The 18,760-nt window shown below is 33.5% G+C and overlaps 1 protein-coding gene across 3 annotated transcripts; it reads right to left on the bottom strand.

Annotated features, from left to right (window-relative positions):
• Window positions 1-8,600: 8,600 nt before the first annotated feature.
• On the bottom strand, window positions 8,601-12,502 carry LOC130947581 (protein WVD2-like 3). 3 transcript variants are annotated; one of them, XM_057876284.1, is made up of 7 exons: window positions 12,284-12,502; window positions 10,402-10,945; window positions 10,023-10,111; window positions 9,826-9,919; window positions 9,668-9,739; window positions 9,433-9,543; window positions 8,601-9,141 (listed from the first exon to the last, which is right to left on the bottom strand). In XM_057876284.1, the coding sequence occupies exons 2-7, from the start codon at window positions 10,939-10,941 to the stop codon at window positions 8,845-8,847; spliced, it is 1,203 nt and encodes a 400-aa protein (XP_057732267.1). In that variant the 5' UTR covers window positions 10,942-10,945; window positions 12,284-12,502; the 3' UTR covers window positions 8,601-8,844. The 3 variants fall into 3 exon arrangements, with proteins under 3 accessions (XP_057732267.1, XP_057732268.1, XP_057732266.1); XM_057876285.1 differs by lacking the exon at window positions 12,284-12,502 and adding an exon at window positions 11,228-11,338; XM_057876283.1 differs by lacking the exon at window positions 12,284-12,502 and adding an exon at window positions 11,131-11,210.
• Between the last annotated feature and the right edge of the window lie 6,258 nt (window positions 12,503-18,760).

The raw sequence follows: 18,760 nt of genomic DNA, 5'->3' as shown, positions 1-18,760 counted from the left end.
ATTACAGACGGATTTTCTGTCGGTAATAATTTAATAAAACGCAGTATTTTATCTATTTAATTATAGACGGATTTTCCGTTTGTAATCATTTTCTATAAAAAAAAATTAATTTTACCGACAGAATTATCGACGGATTCTGTTTTTCGTTTGTAATTTATGCTAATTCATTTTTTTGTTTTCCGACAAAAAAATTTTTCTAAAATTCCATCTGTATTTCCGTGGAATAAAATCCGTCGAAAATATCCGTCTGTAATAACTAATTTTCTAATAGTGAACTCAGTTTAATTTTGTTAGTCGAATTTGTAAATCTAATTTGATTTAGTTGATTGAATTGAAAATTCGGTTATCAATTCTTATTGAGTTATTAAAAATAATAACAATATCCTTTATTACAACTTAATCTTTCAATAACAACAACAATAATAATAACAACATTAATATTCGACAAGAAAAAAAAGATTCTTTTAAATGTGAGGGCATTTTTATGTTATCTATAAGTTAATTTGATTAGTATTTAACTAAGTGAGGTTCTAATACTTTTGCACATTCAATTACCATTAAATAAATGTTTTAACTTGAAAATTTCTAATTTTATATCAACTTGACAATGAACATATAATGTTTTTATCAAAAACGAGTTTTTAATTTTTAGTTAGAAACAATCTTCCACTATTAATAAGTGAAATAAATATATTGGTAATAAATTAGTCATAATATTAATCCAAACTTATCTATAATTATATATTATTGTTGATAAAATTTAAAAAAAAATATTTTTCTTCTCTAAAAGATACTAAAATAATATTTTTTTTTTATTTATAAAATGTACATTTTCTTTTTTTATAACTTTTAAAAAACCTTTTTTTAACCCATTTTAAATTATTTGTATTAATTATTATCACAGTATCTAAATTGTGCATATTACTAGTATATGTAATATTTATTAATTAAATAAAATCAATAACAAAGTATTGATTCAAAATGAGTTCATGATCTTCATATTTAATTTTTTATATTCTAATGTAACTATTTTTAGGATTAAAGTTTCTTAATTGTAATAGAAATTAAAATTTTGAATTTAATTTAAAAAATTAAAATATTTTTTAATTAATTTACATACGACTAAAAAATATTATAAGGGAGTTGAATTGTGCTTTTTGGTCTAAGCAAAGATAATATACATTATAAATACATAACTCTCCAATTTTTTATTCCAAAATTTTTCACTCATATAATTATTTCACTTAATTACAAATTAAAAAAAATCAAGTCAATTTCACTACAATCATATAAACATTGCATAATTAAACTCTTCTTATAAATTTTCTTTTTGTTTGTATTTTTTAGTCATTTTAATACATGTATCAAGTATATAAATTAGATACTATTAGAATTTAGAAGTGTTTAACAGATTAATAGAAAAAATAGTTAAGTAAATATGTAAATAATTGAAAACATAATGCCAATTTTTAAATATACTTCTTAATTGAATAAATAAAATATTATTATTATTATTATTAACAATTTTAAGTATTATATATATATATATATATATATATATATATATATATATATATATGACATATTATAAATATATGAATAAATAAATTTGCAAGTAATTAAAAGCGATACAGAATTATGGATAGAAAAATGATAAGTTGAATTAGAATATGAGCAATGCTATATAATCGCTAACAAATATTATTATTTTTTGTTAACAATAATTTATATCTATATTTACAGATGTTTTACACACAAAATATAATTTGTATTTATATTTATTAGAGTTTTATACACATAAATCAATACAATTTGTACCTATATTTTTTAGAATTTGTATACAAAAATTAATAAAATTTATTTATTAAAATAATTTAATATTTGTGCTGCCTAAATAATGACCAAAATTATTAAAAGATGCTAATTCCCAAAAATTTCTCATAAAATAATAGTTTACAAATGAATTAAAGAAAGTCATGTAACTCTTTTTTTATTTTTGAATTATACAAGAAAAAAACTCTCTTTGATATATATTATATAGAATTAGTTATCAATTTTCTCTATCAATTAAAAAGTACATATGCCATAATTTTTGTAAAAATAATTATATCAATTAAAATTAAATTCATATTTTAGCTAATTAATATTTTTTTGTCTTAGCTAATTAATCTTATTATTGGTATTAAAAGTTTAAAATTCTTTTTTTATTTTTCTTGTAGGACCCATTAAGGATTAAAAAAATTGAGAGAGTCAAAGACCAACTTATATACAAAAAGATGTTGGGTTTTTTTTTTCTCTCTTTTGTGAGGTCCAATCCCAACATTTTGGGGGTGTATTCTTGCACTCTAGTGTCACAACCCTAATTCAGTTTTTTGAGGTTTTTTGAGAGAGAGAGAGAGAGAATAGCCATCAAGTGAGAGAGAAGAGGGAAAAACAGAATTTCCGTTTTTGCCAAAAGCAGTAAATTTCAAATGGAAGTTTCTCAGTTGTTCACCGTTGGATCGGCTTGAAATTTAAACTACGTGTTTCTATCATCTTGTTCTTCATTCTGGTTGGTGGAGATGTTGATTAGAGGTTTACAGTAGGAGAAATTGGTTTTGCAAGAGAGAAATTAGGTTTCCCTTTTTACACAGAGCAGTAATTTTGGAATAGATGTTTCTCATTCTTTCACCGTTGGATCGACGTGAAATTTAAACTGTAGATTCTTCACATCTTGTTCTTTATTCTGAACGGTGGAGATTTTAATTGAAGGTCTGAAGAGAGAGAAATTGGCTTCGACATCAGCTCTGTTTTTTTGGGTATATTTCATCTTCTTGCCTATTACTTGTAAGCTTTGGTGCATTGATGTTTTGGCTAGTTATTTGCATATTTTTGTGCTTTGTTTGAGACTCTCTTATACCTTATTTGATTATAGTGGAGCTATTTTATTGGTCTGGACGACCCGTGATTTTTACCTCTCACATTGAGGGGGTTTTCCACGTTAAAATCTTGGTGTGTTCTTGTTATTGCTTTACTTGCTATATTTGCTTGTTATAGTTGCTGCCATATTGTGTTGTGAGTGCTTCTATATTGTTCTTGTGTTGGACATTTGTGTCGTTTCCGCTGCTAGGCTCTTTCATACTGGCATAAGAGCTTGTTGGTATTTTTCTGGGCTTGTGATTCTGTGAACAATGGAAGCTAATACTAATACTAGTAGGATGATCACTCTTAATGGTCCTAATTATGATTTGTAGAAGTCAAAGATGGAAGATTTGCTTTATGTCAAAAATTTTTATCAACCAGTTTTTGGTACAGAGAAGCCTAATGATAAGTCTGATGATAATTGGACTTTGTTGCATAGACAAGTCTGTGGATATATTAGGCAGTGGGTTGACGATAATGTGTTGAACCATATTATTGGAGAGACACATGCTCGAACCCTTTGGATTAAGCTTGAACAGTTGTATGCTCGAAAAACTGGGAATAACAAGATGTTTTTGATCAAGCAGTTGTTGGCTTTGAAGTATACAGATGGGACATCAATGACAGATCACTTAAATAATTTCCAAGGAATTATGAATCAGTTATCTTCCATGGGTATCAATTTTGATGAAGAGGTTCAAGGATTGTTACTTCTTGGCTCCTTACCAGACTCATGGAAAATTCTCAGAATGTCATTGTCCAATTCTGCTCCTGATGGTGTAATCTCTATGGATCTTGCCAAGAGCAGTATTTTGAATGAAGAGATGAGAAGAAAGTCACAAGGTACATCGACTACACATTCAGATGTTCTTGTTTCTGAGTCTAGGGGGAGAAGCAAAAGTCGAGGTCCTAAAGGTAGAGATCAAAGCAGAAGCAAGTCTCGAGGAAAGTATAAGAATATTAAGTGTCATCATTGTGGTCAAAAGAGCCATGTGAAGAGATTTTGTTGGCAGCTAAAGAAGGAGAAAGCCAAGGCAAGTAAAGACAATAGCACAAATAAAGATGATGGTAGCAAGGAAGACAATGTTAATGTAACTCATGATGATTTTCTTGTTGTTGAGGAGTTTGAATCTGTTAACCTTGTTGATAATAGCACTAGTTGGGTGATTGATAGTGGTGCTTCTATTCATGTTACATATAGGAGGGATTTGTTTACATCTTATACTCCTGGTGATTTTGGTGATGTGAAAATGGCTCATCAAGGTGTTGCAAAATGTGCTGGTGTTGGACAGGTTTTCTTAGAAACCTCCAATGGTACCAAGTTGACTTTGAAGCGTGTGAAACATGTTCCAGATATACGGTTGAACTTACTTTCTGTTGGTAAGTTGTGTGATGAAGACTTGGATAGCTCATTTTCTCGTGATAGCTGGAAGCTCACCAAGGGTTCCATGGTTGTTGCTAGAGGTACAAGACACTCTATTCTTTATTTAACTCAAGCAAAAATTATGAAAGATGTTGTTAATGCTGCTGAATTTGTTGATGAAACTGATTTATGGCATAAGAGATTATGTCATATGAGTGAGAAAGGTAAGAATATGTTATCCAAGAGGAATCTTTTATCTGGTTGTAAGGTTGCTTTGCAAAAGTGCAATCATTGTTTTGCAGGGAAACAAAACAGGGTTTCTTTCAAGAGCCATCCACCTTCAAGGAAGCCGGAGATACTTGACTTGGTGCATTCTGATGTATGTGGGCCGATGAAGACAAGAACACTTGGAGGGTCTATCTATTTTGTAACCTTTATTGATGATCATTCTAGGAAATTATGGGTTTACACTTTAAAGACCAAAGATAAAGTTTTGAATGTGTTCAAGCAATTTCAAGCTTCTGTTGAAAGAGAAACTGGGAAGAAGTTGAAATGCATTCGTACTGACAATGGTGGTGAGTACTCAGGTCCATTTGATGCTTATTGTAAAGAGCATGGTATAAGACATCAGAAGACTCTTCCAAAGACTCCTCAGTTGAATGGCTTGGCTGAAAGGATGAACAGAACACTAGTTGAAAGAGTTAGGTGCTTGTTGTCACAATCTGGATTGACAAAATCCTTTTGGGGTGAAGCTTTGAGCACTGTAGTTCATGTCTTGAACCGGACACCATGTGTTCCCTTGCAATTTGAAGTGCCAGAGAAGGTATGGTCAGGTAATGATGTTTCTTATGATCATTTAAGAGTCTTTGGATGTAAAGCTTTTGTTCATATTCCCAAAGATGAGAGATCTAAGCTTGATGTAAAGACTAGGTAGTGTATTTTTATTGGCTATGGCATGGATGAGTTTGGTTACAGGTTTTATGATCCTATTAGCAAGAAGGTAATTCGAAGTAGAGATGTTGTCTTTGTTGAAGACCAAACATTGAAGGATATTGATTATGCGGAGAAGCCAATGGTTCAGCCTAGTGATGATTTTTCTGAGATGGATATTACTCCCTCTGTGTCTATGGTAGAAGATGGTAGAGTTGAAGCTCAAAATAATGAGTATGATACAAGTGCAGGTGAAGATGGAACAGTTGATCCAATACTTGATGAAGTTGGTGATGATGATCAAGATGAAGAACCAGCTTTAGAAATTCCTGCAAATGCACTTAGAAGGTCTACAAGAGAGAGAAAGCCTTCGTCAAGGTATTCTCCACATGAGTTTGTTTTGTTGACTGATGGGAGAGAACCTGAATGCTTTGGAGAGGCTATTGAAGATGAAAGCAAAGCTCAATGGCTTGAAGCTATGCAAGAAGAAATGAAGTCCTTGCTTGAGAATGATACCTATGAGTTGGTGAAGCTACCGAAGGGTATGCAAGTTTTGAAGAACAAATGGGTATTCAGAATCAAGAATGAAGAACACAATTCTAAGCCTCGGTATAAGGCTAGATTGGTTGTTAGAGGCTTTAGCCAGAGAAAAGGTGTTGATTATGAGGAGATCTTTTCTCCTGTTGTGAGGATGTCATCCATTCGCGCTGTGCTTGGATTAGCAGCATCTCTTGATTTGGAGATTGAGCAAATGGATGTGAAGACAGCTTTTCTTCATGGTGATTTAGATAAGGAGATCTACATGGAGCAACCGGAGGGCTTTGTTGTTAAAAGAAAGGAAGATTTTGTGTGCAAGCTTAAGAAGAGTCTTTATGGGTTGAAGCAAGCTCCAAGACAGTGGTACAAGAAGTTTGAATCTGTTATGGGGAAGCATGGTTACCGTAAGACAACTTCAGATCATTGTGTATTTGTGCAAAGATTTTCTGATGATGATTTTATCATTCTTTTGCTTTATGTGGATGATATTTTGATTGCGGGCAAGATGCTTTGAGGATTAATAAGTTGAAGAAACAGTTGAGCAGGTTCTTTGCTATGAAGGATTTGGGTCCTGCCAAACAGATTTTGGGCATGACTATTACTCGTTATAGAGATTCCAAGAAGCTTTATTTGTCACAGGAGAAGTACATAAAGAAGGTGCTTCAAAGGTTTGGCATGAATGATGCCAAATGTGTTGCTAGTTCTTTTGCTCCTCATTTTAAGTTGAGTACCAAGCAGTGTCCAACCACTGATGAGGAGAAACAAGCAATGAATGAAATTTCTTATGCTTCAGCTGTTGGAAGCTTGATGTATGCTATGGTGTGTACTAGACCAGACATTGCTCATGCGGTTGGTACAGTGAGTCGTTTTCTCTCTAATCCAGGTAAAGAACATTAGAATGCTGTTAAATGGATTATGAGATATCTCAAAGGTACAACTAACTTGAGTTTGAGTTTTGGTGGTGAGAAACCTTTGCTAGTTGGCTTTACTGATGCAGACATGGCAGGAGATATTAATTCTCGAAAGTCTACTTCAGGTTATTTGGTCAAGTTTGCAGGGGGAGCTATTTCATGGCAGTCAAGGTTACAGAAGTGTATTGCACTTTCTACCACAGAGGCAGAGTTTATTGCAGCAACTGAAGCATGTAAAGAATTGTTGTGGATGAAAAAGTTTCTTGCAGCACTTGGTTTTAAGCAAGACCGTTATGTCTTGTTGTGTGATAGCCAAAGTGCTATTCATCTTGCCAAGAATTCTACTTTTCATCCAAGATCTAAACACATTGATGTTAGGTATCACTGGATACGGGATGTGTTAGATTCCAAGTTGTTGGAACTTGAGAAAGTTCAGACTGATAACAATGGTGCTGATATGATGACAAAAGCATTGTCAAGAGAAAAGTTTGAAACATGTTGTTTGATCGCCAGAATGGCGAGGGCCTCCACCTAGTCGAGAAGGGGGAGATTTGTTGGGTTTTTTTTTTCTCCTTTGTGAGGTCCAAGCCCAACATTTTGGGGGTGTATTCTTGCACCCTAGTGTCACAACCCTAATTCAGTTTTTTGAGGTTTTTTGAGAGAGAGAGAATAGCCACCAAGTGAGAGAGAAGAGGGAAAAACAGAATTTCCATTTTTGTCCAAAGCAGTAAATTTCAAATGGCAGTTTCTCAATTGTTCACCGTTGGATCGGCTTGAAATTTAAACTGCGTGTTTCTATCATCTTGTTCTTCATTCTGGTCGGTGGAGATGTTGATTGGAGGTCTATAGTAGGAGAAATTGGTTTCGCAAGAGAGAAATTAGGTTTCCCGTTTTTACACAGAGCAGTAATTTTGGAACAGCAGTTTCTCATTCTTTCACCGTTGGATCGACGTGAAATTTAAACTGTAGATTCTTCACATCTTGTTCTTCATTCTGAACGGTGGAGATTTTAATTAGAGGTCTGCAGAGAGAGAAATTGGCTTCGACATTAGCTCTATTTTTTTGGGTATATTTCATCTTCTTGCCTATTACTTGTAAGCTTTGGTGCATTGATGTTTTGGCTGGTTATTTGAACATTTTTGTGCTTTGTTTGAGACTCTCTTGTACCTCATTTGATTATAGTGGAGCTATTTTATTGGTCTGGACGACCCGTGGTTTTTACCTCTCACATTGAGGGGATTTTCCACGTTAAAATCTTGGTGTGTTCTTGTTATTGCTTTACTTGCTATATTTGCTTGTTATAGTTGCTGTCATATTGTGTTATGAGTGCTTCCATATTGTTCTTGTGTTGGACATTTATGTCGTTTCCGCTGCTAGGCTCTTTCAAAAGAGATATGCAACATAAATGGCTTCTTCTTTGTTGTGCCTAACCAAGTCAAGCCACCAACTTTCTAGGTCCTGCAGCTGGCCAAATTGCTTCCCCAACATAAAGATAAAATAGTACACGTGTTGCAAGAAGAATGATGTTATGGGAATATCTGTAAACTTAAATCTATACACTATAATTCCCCTTTATATAATAACGAGTGATTTTGATAGCTGATTTTGTTGTACACGTAGAGTAATCATAATAAGTATCATACAATCAATCAACAAAGCGTCTTAATCAAACTATTCATGAGACTTCATCTTTTGGAATTGAGTAGACTAAACCTAAAACTTTCTCAAAGAAATAATAATGAAAATAAATTTTGTCATGGTTTCATGTCTATACAATGTTATTGGACTTACTAGTACTAATGGCAACTAGAACAGTTGATAAATATTGGCATCCAATAAGAACACCTCAGTTTTGCTAATAAGAGAACAAGTAGAAAACACAAGAATACAATGTGGCATAAATAATCTGTTCTTTGCACAACATTATTTAAAAACAACTCCAGACAATCTGACATGGATTTCATGCTGACCAAACAAGTTCTTAAATAGCTCATATGAGTGACAGAACTTACTTCTGCAAGAGAAGTCGAGATAAATTACAGAATAAATATTTCCAGCTACTTACATTACATTCACAAAAGCACAACAGCAAGTGCTTACATAAGTTAAAGGAAATAAAGTAAACATGCTTGACAGTTGCAAGAAACAAGACCCCATATCCTCATAACTTGGAGAAAAAAAAAAAAAGGTGGAAAACCAATCTTACTGAAAACTTGATTGGTTACTGATATCCAAGTCTTCCACTTGTTCAGTTACTCTGCTCACATCAATTTCCTCAATATGATTGCCATTGTTTTCGAGTTCACAAATGCCTTTTTCATCCTTCATGCAAGTTCTATCATCGACATTGTCTGTACTAGCATCATTGTCGCTTGATGGTGCCTGGTGCCTTCTCCGAGCAGTGGCTTCTTTGACCTTATCCCCTTCGTAACTATTAACCTTACCATTGTTGCTCTTCCGCCGACCCAGTTTTGGAGATTTTGCACGTGTTGGTGGCATCTGGTCGAGACACTCATGTCAGGCTCACAATTCGATAAAAATACATCTATACAAGTACAACTTGATCTTCAAAAATGCATGTGTTGTCAAGCACATTTACAACAACAATAAAGCCTTATCCCATTAGGTGGGATCGGCTATATGGAATAAAATGACTCCATCGAACCATATCATGTCTAAAGTATGTCTAAAGTGAGACTCTTTACACGGAGATCTCCTTTGACCACTTGATAAAATCTGAATCTCAAAACATGATACTATGTTAAAAATTCGAGGGCACTACATGCTTACCTTCTTCAATTCAGCCTTAGGTGGAGGCCCCTCATGGTAAAAACTTGGCATAGGGCTTGCTTTAAACATTAAACTCTTCCTCAGCTTCCTGATAGCTTCCTCCTTCTCTTCCTTCAATGTTTAAAATTGATGAAAGAGTCAATGAGAAAAATCAGCTATAAGCTTACAAGGTTTAAACATAATAACAAAATCACAATTTATGTATGGGTTTTGAAGAAACTTGATAGTGTTGTACCTTGGTCCTTTCCTCATTTTTGTTCTTCTCAGCTTCCATTGCTTGGAGTTTTTCCTCTAATCTTGAATTGAACTATAACACAATAAAAAGGAACATGAAGCAATAATGAATTTACAAACCAATCCCAAACAAAGCCTAACCAATATACAGGTCCTTACCTCCTTCCTTTTTTCTGCACGTTCAGTTGACCGAAACATTGGCGCAGAAGCAACAGTTGTCCTCGCCTTGATTGATCGTGCAGAAGCAGAAGTTCTTTACATGGTCAAGGAGTAATATCAATTTCGAATTATAAAAGGAAACAGAAGAACCATTGCCAGGAAAAAAAAAAACGGCATTGCAAGGTTTAGGAGGATACATAGAAGCAACTGAACAAGAATCGTCCTCTTCAGGATGCTTCTTGTTATCTGGTTCCAATGGTTTTCTCAGAACTACAGGTGATTTCAACTGCAACATCCAAAGAGATCAAATTAAGCATAAAACGTTGACAACGTGTTAACTAATGAAAAAGACGATTCAAATTCAACTTCATTAAATTTGCAACTTTTGAAGCAGTGTCAATGCTATTGAAACTTTCACTGGATATGCAAGAAAATTATGTAACAAAATTTGCAGCTGTTGTCCCTGATGAAATATTCTAGCAACAAAAACAGTTCCTTTAAAATGTAACTCATCCACTACTTAGTTAATAAATCAAAATAATTGAAAGAGGATACCAATTCAACAAGTGAATATACCTGATTCTGTTTAAATACATTGGGAGACAGAATATTTCTTTTATTTACAGATTTTCTCTGGTTACTGCTCTTGTTATCTTCTCCGAAATTCGGACGCATTCCAACTACAGCACGCTTCTCAGTGGCTAGGGAAAATGGCTGTGGAACCGTGGCCTTGATTTGAACACTACCTGTACACTTGCTATGAAGATTTCCCATCACATTATCTCGGGGCTTATGATTACCCTTTGTTTTGTTTGCTTTTAAACTTTTCTCCCTATGGACACCCTCAAAACCTGAAGTTAACTTCCCATCAGATATTTTAGCATTAGAGACATCAGGGATCTTAACAGGAACTTCTGTCGTACATTCCTTCACCTCATATTCCTTCGTGCTCTCCTCGGAGCTATGATGTTCATTAGTCTCGTTGATATGCTCATATGACTCAGTAATATTATCGGTTAGGGCTTCATGACCTGAGTCATTGGAAATGCCATCCGAATAGACTACAACACGATCGGGCTCCTTGATGACACAAATCTCTGTATCTTCTATAGCCATTTCACTGGGAATAAAAAGAAGGGTCAGAAACTCAACTACAAAATGCTAATTCATTGAAATGCTGCTAATAATAATTAGCCAAAGCACAGAATAGTTAATAATATTAAAATTATGTTGAGTGAAAGAAAGATTGTACAATGTACATCATAAATTCAAAAAAAAATAATGAGGAAGGGTAAACATAGAAACCATAGATGATTTTGCCTTGTAACAACTCTGTTTAACTCAAATGTCATGAATGCAAGGACTTGACACTACAACAACCACAGTTTATTCTTACACTAACATATAAGATAGTTGGTAAGAGAATATGTTCTGCAAACCATAGTAGTTTTGTTCAACCAAAAAGTGAATCAAGGGACCAAAAAATAATTAAAAAGCTAAAGCCATGACTCATGCATCATGACAAATTGCAAAAGCATGGAAGCATATGAGAATTGTTTATCAAAAAAATCATAGGCAATACATGAAATTGTCTACCTAATCCAAAATTTTCATAAAGAAGCAAAGCCACACAAAAGAAAAATACTAAAAGACATAGAAGGAAAGCAAACAAATTGGTTGGCATGTATGCTTAATCAATGATTAAGACTACTCCAACAACTCAACTATATCCAAAAGAAATAGCATATTCAAGTGAGCAACTGAGCAAGGTAGCTAGTTAAATTTCAGAAGTATAACCCATAGTTCCTAAATTTACTCTTTCTAGCAATTAAACTAAATTAAATTAGAAGTATTTCTTTAGAACCAACTTAGTACACGTGGAACAAAATATTTAGTACGCCATAGGTAAGGGAGAGAACCAAGGTAACTAAAGTATAAGCATGTTTATTAATTTCCACCGACAATTCCATAAAACACACACGTGAAGAGGGAGGGCCTCTATAATTAAATCCCAATCACCCAAATGCAAAATGTGAACCAAAAAGTGCAAATCCAAATAAATGCATCATATTGTTTGCAATAACTGGAGATCCAGGACCAACAATGCAAAATCTCTGATACAAAATGTACATAAATAGAAATAAAAATCGGAACTTTGAACTATATCAACTATTTATACGGAAAAACAGGAAATGGGTTTCAAGCTTGAACATGCAAAGAGATTGCTTTTGTTCTTCCACTTCCACCTCAACTCCATTACAATTTTTTTTCCCATCAACTAAAGAAACAGAACCCCATTATAAAAATCAATCCATAGGGCCAACTACCAAGTTAAAATAAATAAATGAAAAACAAAAATTGAACATCACCCAATTAAAAAAAATTGTAATTGTAATTATAGCAAGAAATAGTGTTGAGAAAGAGTTATGCATGGAAAGAAAGCGCGTGAGTAACTCACATTTGGAGTAGGGATCTGAGGATGGTAGGAAGAAGAGAGAGAGAGAGAGAGGAGATTGGAGAAGAAGGAGAAGAAATAATGGAAGTAGTGGGGGGTGTTGCTGTCGCGTGGGTTTTATATGTACGCAGAGGAGTGTGTGTGTGTGTGCGTGAGGTCTCGTCGGTCACACGCCGTTTCCTCACGGAGTTAATAATGCTTGTGTTCTGTAGTGTAGTGTTGTGTTCTGTTCATCTTCTTTTCAAATTTTGAATTTGAACCATTAATAAACGAAACTTAAAGTAAACTGCTCCTGGTAATAATTAAACACGCCTTTTTTTTCCCCTTTTCTTTCCCCTCTTTCTGACTTTTCTTCTCGGGATTCTTCTCTTAATTCAAATGCTCCTTGGTTTTGTCTTTTCTTTTGTTTAATCTTTATAATTATTAATAAATATTTATCTATCTTGTATTCTAAAAATATGTGTTAAAATTATAAATAATAAAAAAAAGTTTTTAATATATTTATTTTATATTTATTAAATAAAAAAATTTAAAATCTTTTACTAATAATAAGTTTATTATGTGTTCATAATACACATATTAGCTAAATTTTATTAATAACTATTAGAAAAGTATATGAAACTAAGAGGTGATTAGACAAAAACTAAACAATACAATTAATTTATAATTATTTTAATTAATTTAATTTTTTAATTTACAATATTTGTTATTAATTGCTGTTTCATTAAAATCACCTTTTGAGTAATATGTTCCAAAAAATGATCGTGGAATCACGGAGTAGAAATCAAGCTCGATTCTTCACCCTCTATTCTCTTTGGTGGCTACGGTGCATGGTTCTCTCTTCATATCATTAACGGCGCCAATCTCATCCATCTGACCATCCAAGACGGCGATCCATTCTCAGGCGAAGACAAGGCTCCCGATTCTTCATCATATATCCCTCTTGACAGCTATGGTGCATGGTTCGCTCTTGGTTACATCAACGGCGCCAACCTCCTCCATCGGACCAGAGAAGCGTCGCTCCATTCTCAAGTGAAGTTTACGCTCCCAATTATTCACTCTATCTCCCTCTCGGCGGCTACGGTGCATGGTTCGCTCTTGGTCACATCAGCGATGCCAACCTCCTCCAATCAACCATCCAAGAGAAGGGTGCGGTGCAACACTTCCGGAAGAGAGCATCTTCCATGGTGTTTCAACCTCAGAAGGCGGATCGATTAGTACATTAATCAATCTAACCCAAGGCGATAAACAATTCAATGTGGGTGAAGTAGTTATTCAAGAGCAAGAGGGGACGAAGGTATGTTGCATAAGCTGCTCCTACGTTGTAAGAAATTTTATAACAATGTGTTATTTGAATGTTTATTATTCATGCTAATTAGATATTTTTTCAGTTCAAAAAGTATATTCATTTGAAAAATGATGGTGCAGTGATATATTTAGTTGAGCAAAGTATGCTTAAAATTGCTACTAAATACTTACCCAACATGTTCGAATCATAAGAATTGCCATCATTAAAGTATGCTTGACTCCTAGATTTATTTTGCAATATTTTTTTATGGTTTTTATCGGACTCATTTATTATATAGTAAGAAATGATCTTAACTTGATAATGGTTTTTCACTGTGTCTTTAATTGAAGGTCGACGAAATTACTGATATCTTTGTGACTAGAAAGGATGAGTTGGACTCGGGACACGAGGTTTGAATGTGCTATGTGAATGTTTCTAATTCATGCTAATTAGATGTTTTTTAAGTCACATTAGATTTTTCACTGTGTTAATTTTGTATTATTGACTAAGAAAGAATACGTGCTCTTTTTGGTAGTATTTATGCCTTGACAAGGTTTTGATGAGAATATGCTTTGATTTTACTTTTCATCTACTTTCTTAGGGTAAGTTACATCAATTCGGAATATGCTTTCAATATAATATAACTATATTAGTGAGTGCTATATGAATCCTGAAATGGTATCAGACCATATAATGATATAAAAGAAAAAAAAACAGAGTGATGATTGTACACTTCCCTAAAGTTCAATTATCATTTCTATATTTATAATCATAAGATTTTACTGAAAATCTTCGCATGTTACTATATAAAGATGTTTTGTGATTTGTGAACCTATCAAATGTATTAGTTCCTTATGTGATCAACTCGTTAACCATATAGATTCAAACCAATCTAACATTCAATATATCAGGTTGGGCTAAAGTTTTGGTTAGTATTTATAATGAAATAAATTTGTATAATATAGATATTTTTAAGTTCAAACAGCTCATTTATTTGTAAAATTCGGGTATGGTGAAATATTTATTTGAGATATTATTAAAGTATGCTAAGAATTTGTATTAAATATTTATTTGTAAAAACAAATGGTTTAAATCCGCCCTGAAAATGGTTGAAGAGTATAAAAAAAATAATAGGCATTCACATCTCAATGAAGTGCACGCAGTCGATAATGCTTAACACATGAAATAAAGAAATCATATACCAAACCATCCATTTTACAACGAGAAGAAACATCCGAGTGCCTACTAGAGACACCATCCACTTAAAATCATACTTTATGTAGAATGATCACAACCGAAGGCCGTGCAATGCTTTAATTTTCAGCAACTTTACAATTTCAGCAATAAAAAATAATGATAAAAAAATAAATAACGCCTCCATTTAGTTAACACCACGCTAGTTAATCGAATAGAATTGCAACTTAAGCATAGGCATGAACAAAAGGGTTATATACACCGATCAGAGTTGACTCAATATTATAAATATGCAATGCATTGCTTAATGAACTAGTGACATCACTAACTTGGAAACTTATTGCTTGAGAATCCTGAAATACCTAATATATGAAACCTGCTGAGGAGTATCTAATAAAACATGAGTCACTCACTCCTCAATGAAGTACTAACAAGTTCAAATGTCTTAAACATGATAAATCAGAAAACAGATCCAAAACCATCCAATTTACAAAGAAAAGAAACATCCTAATACCTAACATAAACACCATCCACTCAGAGGTTTTGGATTGATTGTCACCATCAACTTGACAAAACCAGTAACATGAAATCATAAACCTGCAGTGAAACAGGATTTATCTGGCTCACACAAAACGAGTTTAAACCAGAAAATTCTATATTAAGCTATATAACTCTATCACAAGGAAACCATAGATGTAGTAAGGCTTAGATGGTTGGGTTTTCTGCAAATTAATCCTGCTGCGGTCTCACAAGAAACAGCCCCTAAAATCTGTATATAGGAAACATGAATGAACAAGCATTAAGCTACACCACGGGTTATAGAAACAAATTCAGAGTTCCTAATAAATTGACGCTTGAATCATGAGTAAGTACCAAAACCTAGTTCGACACAAATCAGCCAACATTTACTATATTTTCACCATCCAAAATCCAAAACACAATTAAGAAAACAGCAACAATCAATCACCAATCAAAGTCAATATAGCAAAACCCAATTCCCAATAACAACATGTTTCGCTTTCTAATTACAGAATCATCCATTTGCTAGTTATAGCAATTCAACAACATCCAACAAAATAGCAAAGGTAAACCACATCGACTACAACCATAGTTCCTGGAGCTAAGCATAGATTACAAAATAAGAACAAACCATTTTAAATTTATGTTCTACGTAACTAACAAACTACAATAGGTATTGTAAAACCACCAACAAATCTTAACCAAAAAATCAAATTTTCTTGCTGGAAGTTGATAAATTCAGTTCATACCCAAGTTCAATTAGAAAAAATATCATAATTACCAGTGAAGTACGTCTCTTACCCCTTGTGAATTCAAATAGAAAAAATACTGCTTAACCAAGAGCACGACAGTGATTGGCAACTATATTTGTACATGAGGACTCACTGCTAATTACTTCAAGGAATACTTATTTCTTGCCAAAACTTACAGCATTAATAAGTGGACCAATTTGGAAAAGCAAAATAGAATAATTGGATGAGAAAATCAACCTCCAATTTTTTTTACTACTTTTGTCTATTTATTTCAATAAATTCTTTGTATTATTTCATCATTAACACCCCAGTGACAGTTCTTTAAAAACTTTTTTAAAGTAGAACCAATTAGCAAATATGCAACAATAACCTATTAGTCTATAAAAACCCCTTGGTTAACATAACTTCTTCGAAAGATTTTTCATTTAGGGGTATAAAGCAACAACTCCCTAGCAACTTTATGCCATAACAATGTAGAACCAGCAAAGAAACAAAGCAATAAAAAATAGGTGAAGTTTACCTTTTGATTGGGATGTTTTCGAAGAGTTTTGGATAAATTAAATTAGGGGGTTATCTTTTTTACTCTTCGAAATCATCAAGAAATAAAACTAGAATAGAACAACTATAGAGTACCTCCATCAGCTCTTATGTGTAGTTCAAGTACAAAATTAATTTGCAGTAATTGATTATAATCGTTAACACATTATGACGGTAAAAATATATAGACTTGCAACACGTGCATACCTATGATGAGAAAATAGTGAATAACTAATCTTATAATCATAGTTGCTGAAACTAATTTTTTATTACAAATTACAATTTATCAAAGTTCTAATTTCATGTTCTTAGTAACTTAACAAACTCCAACAGATTTTGTGCGAAACCTCGTACAAATCTTAATCAGAAAATCAAACTTTTTCGCTCAACCTTCATATAATCAGTATCCACCCAAATTCAATTAGGAATCAAAAAACATACTTACCTGTGATAAGCCTTTTGCAAAACTCCGAAAATAGGAAAACATGCAGCTGCTATTTTTTTACAAGGACCAGTGATGCACCAAGATTATCTGAGCAATACAACCTGGAAAAGACATCCATTCAATTAAAATTCACCGGAACCACTACAACAAAATCATACTTGCCATAGAAAATCAGAGGAAATATCTACCATACTTGCCAATTAGTGAGACGAAGGGAGGATTTCAGGCTGGAGAAGTGGAGGTCCACCGGCGGACGGTGCAGCTGCACCAAGAAGCTTTAGTGGCGCCGGTAAAACCCGCATGCAGCAACAGAGTGGCGTCGCTCTGGTTCCGTGTGTGGAGGTGTGATGGGCGGAGCGGCGTCGCAACGTCCAGAGAAGAGAGAGAAGAGGGTTGCGCTCTGGTACCGTGTGTGGAGGCGCGATGGGCGGAGTCGCTAGGAGCGGCGTCGCAGTGTCCAGAGAATAGATGGAAGAGGGTTGCGCGATGTTTCCGGAGGCATGGCGCGAGTGTAGATGATTTTCAAACTTCTTTGTGGTAAAATTGTGAAAGCAACGGTATGGTTTTTGGGGAGTGTGATTTTAGTTTACCCTGGGTCAATTTTGGATGGTGCTGAAGTGTATTGGGTTTTCGGGTTCAAGCCCAGACACATTTGGCTGGTTTTTGACTGATATGCTCTTGGTTCCCTAGCATTGTTGATAACTATTTAATTATATTTACGTGTTTAGATCATTTTTTAGTGAAATCTCACCCTGGTCCCTAGTAAATTCACAAAATCTCTTTTCGCCCCTTAACGAAAGTATAATTCCATCGCGCCCCCTAACGATTAAGGGTGTGTTTGAATTTGCGTTGGAGAAGAGAGAAGCTCATTTGAGTTCCTTGAACGCTTCATCTTCATGTTTGGCAATGTTTGTATTCTGTAAACATAGAAGTGATTTCTGTCTTCAACCCACGTTTACTAAAAGCTAAAAATTCTAGCTTTTCCGTTCAGCTTTTCACGTTGGATTGAACTTTATGTTCTATGTACCAATATGTCCTTTATTATTCATATGTTTATTATTTTTTTAATATTTTTTTAATATTTTTTTATGCATATTATTATTTTTTATAAAACTTCTGTTTTTTTTATATGAGTTCTTTTATTGTTATTGTATTTCTTTTTTGAATGGAATATTTTTTTTACTTTGTACTATGATCCTATTAATTCTATTAGAGTACTAAAGAATACTGAGAATGCTAAAAAATATTAAAATTTATTTAAATATTTAAAATAAAATTATAAGATAGCATAAAATAATTATTTAATTTCATGTCCTTTTCTGTAATTTTCTATCTAAAAGTGATTTTGAATAATGTAATCTAAACAATATTTAGTTTACTATAATCTATTTTAAAAAAAAAATTACCAAACGTAAACCACGTTAATAATAACTCACTTTTGATCAAAATTACTTTTACAAAATCAATTTTATTCAAACCTCCATTTGCAAACAGTAATCCAAACACACTAACCCCGTGAGACCTTCTACCCCCTCCATTAATGTTTTGTCTAGAGTTAATGGATCTTGCCTACATGGGCCATTAAGTAAACAATTTAATGGACAAATTATCCCCTTCTTCTTCTTTTCTTTTCCTTCTACTCCTCTATGCGAACCAGAACACCACCAGGCCAACTCTCCTCTTTCCTTCTCCTCAACATCATTTTTGGCCACCGTCATCACCAACATCTACTACCATTCTCTATT

Source organism: Arachis stenosperma, chromosome 9 (genome assembly GCF_014773155.1).
Source record: "Arachis stenosperma cultivar V10309 chromosome 9, arast.V10309.gnm1.PFL2, whole genome shotgun sequence".
NCBI classification, from domain to species: domain Eukaryota; kingdom Viridiplantae; phylum Streptophyta; class Magnoliopsida; order Fabales; family Fabaceae; genus Arachis; species Arachis stenosperma.
The sequence above is the reverse complement of the archived record's forward strand: the minus strand, read 5'-3'. Positions and strand labels throughout refer to the sequence as shown.

Excerpts from the sequence above, each read along its gene's own strand:
- LOC130947581 (XM_057876283.1), bottom strand. The coding sequence starts at position 11,177 with ATGACATTTGAGTTAAACAGAGTTGTTACAAGGCAAAATCATCTATG. Across the intron at positions 9,920-10,022 it reads TCTTGTTCAGTTGCTTCTAT|AACTTCTGCTTCTGCACGAT; the intron begins GTATCCTCCTAA and ends GACCATGTAAAG. Across the intron at positions 9,740-9,825 it reads GTGCAGAAAAAAGGAAGGAG|TTCAATTCAAGATTAGAGGA; the intron begins GTAAGGACCTGT and ends ATTGTGTTATAG.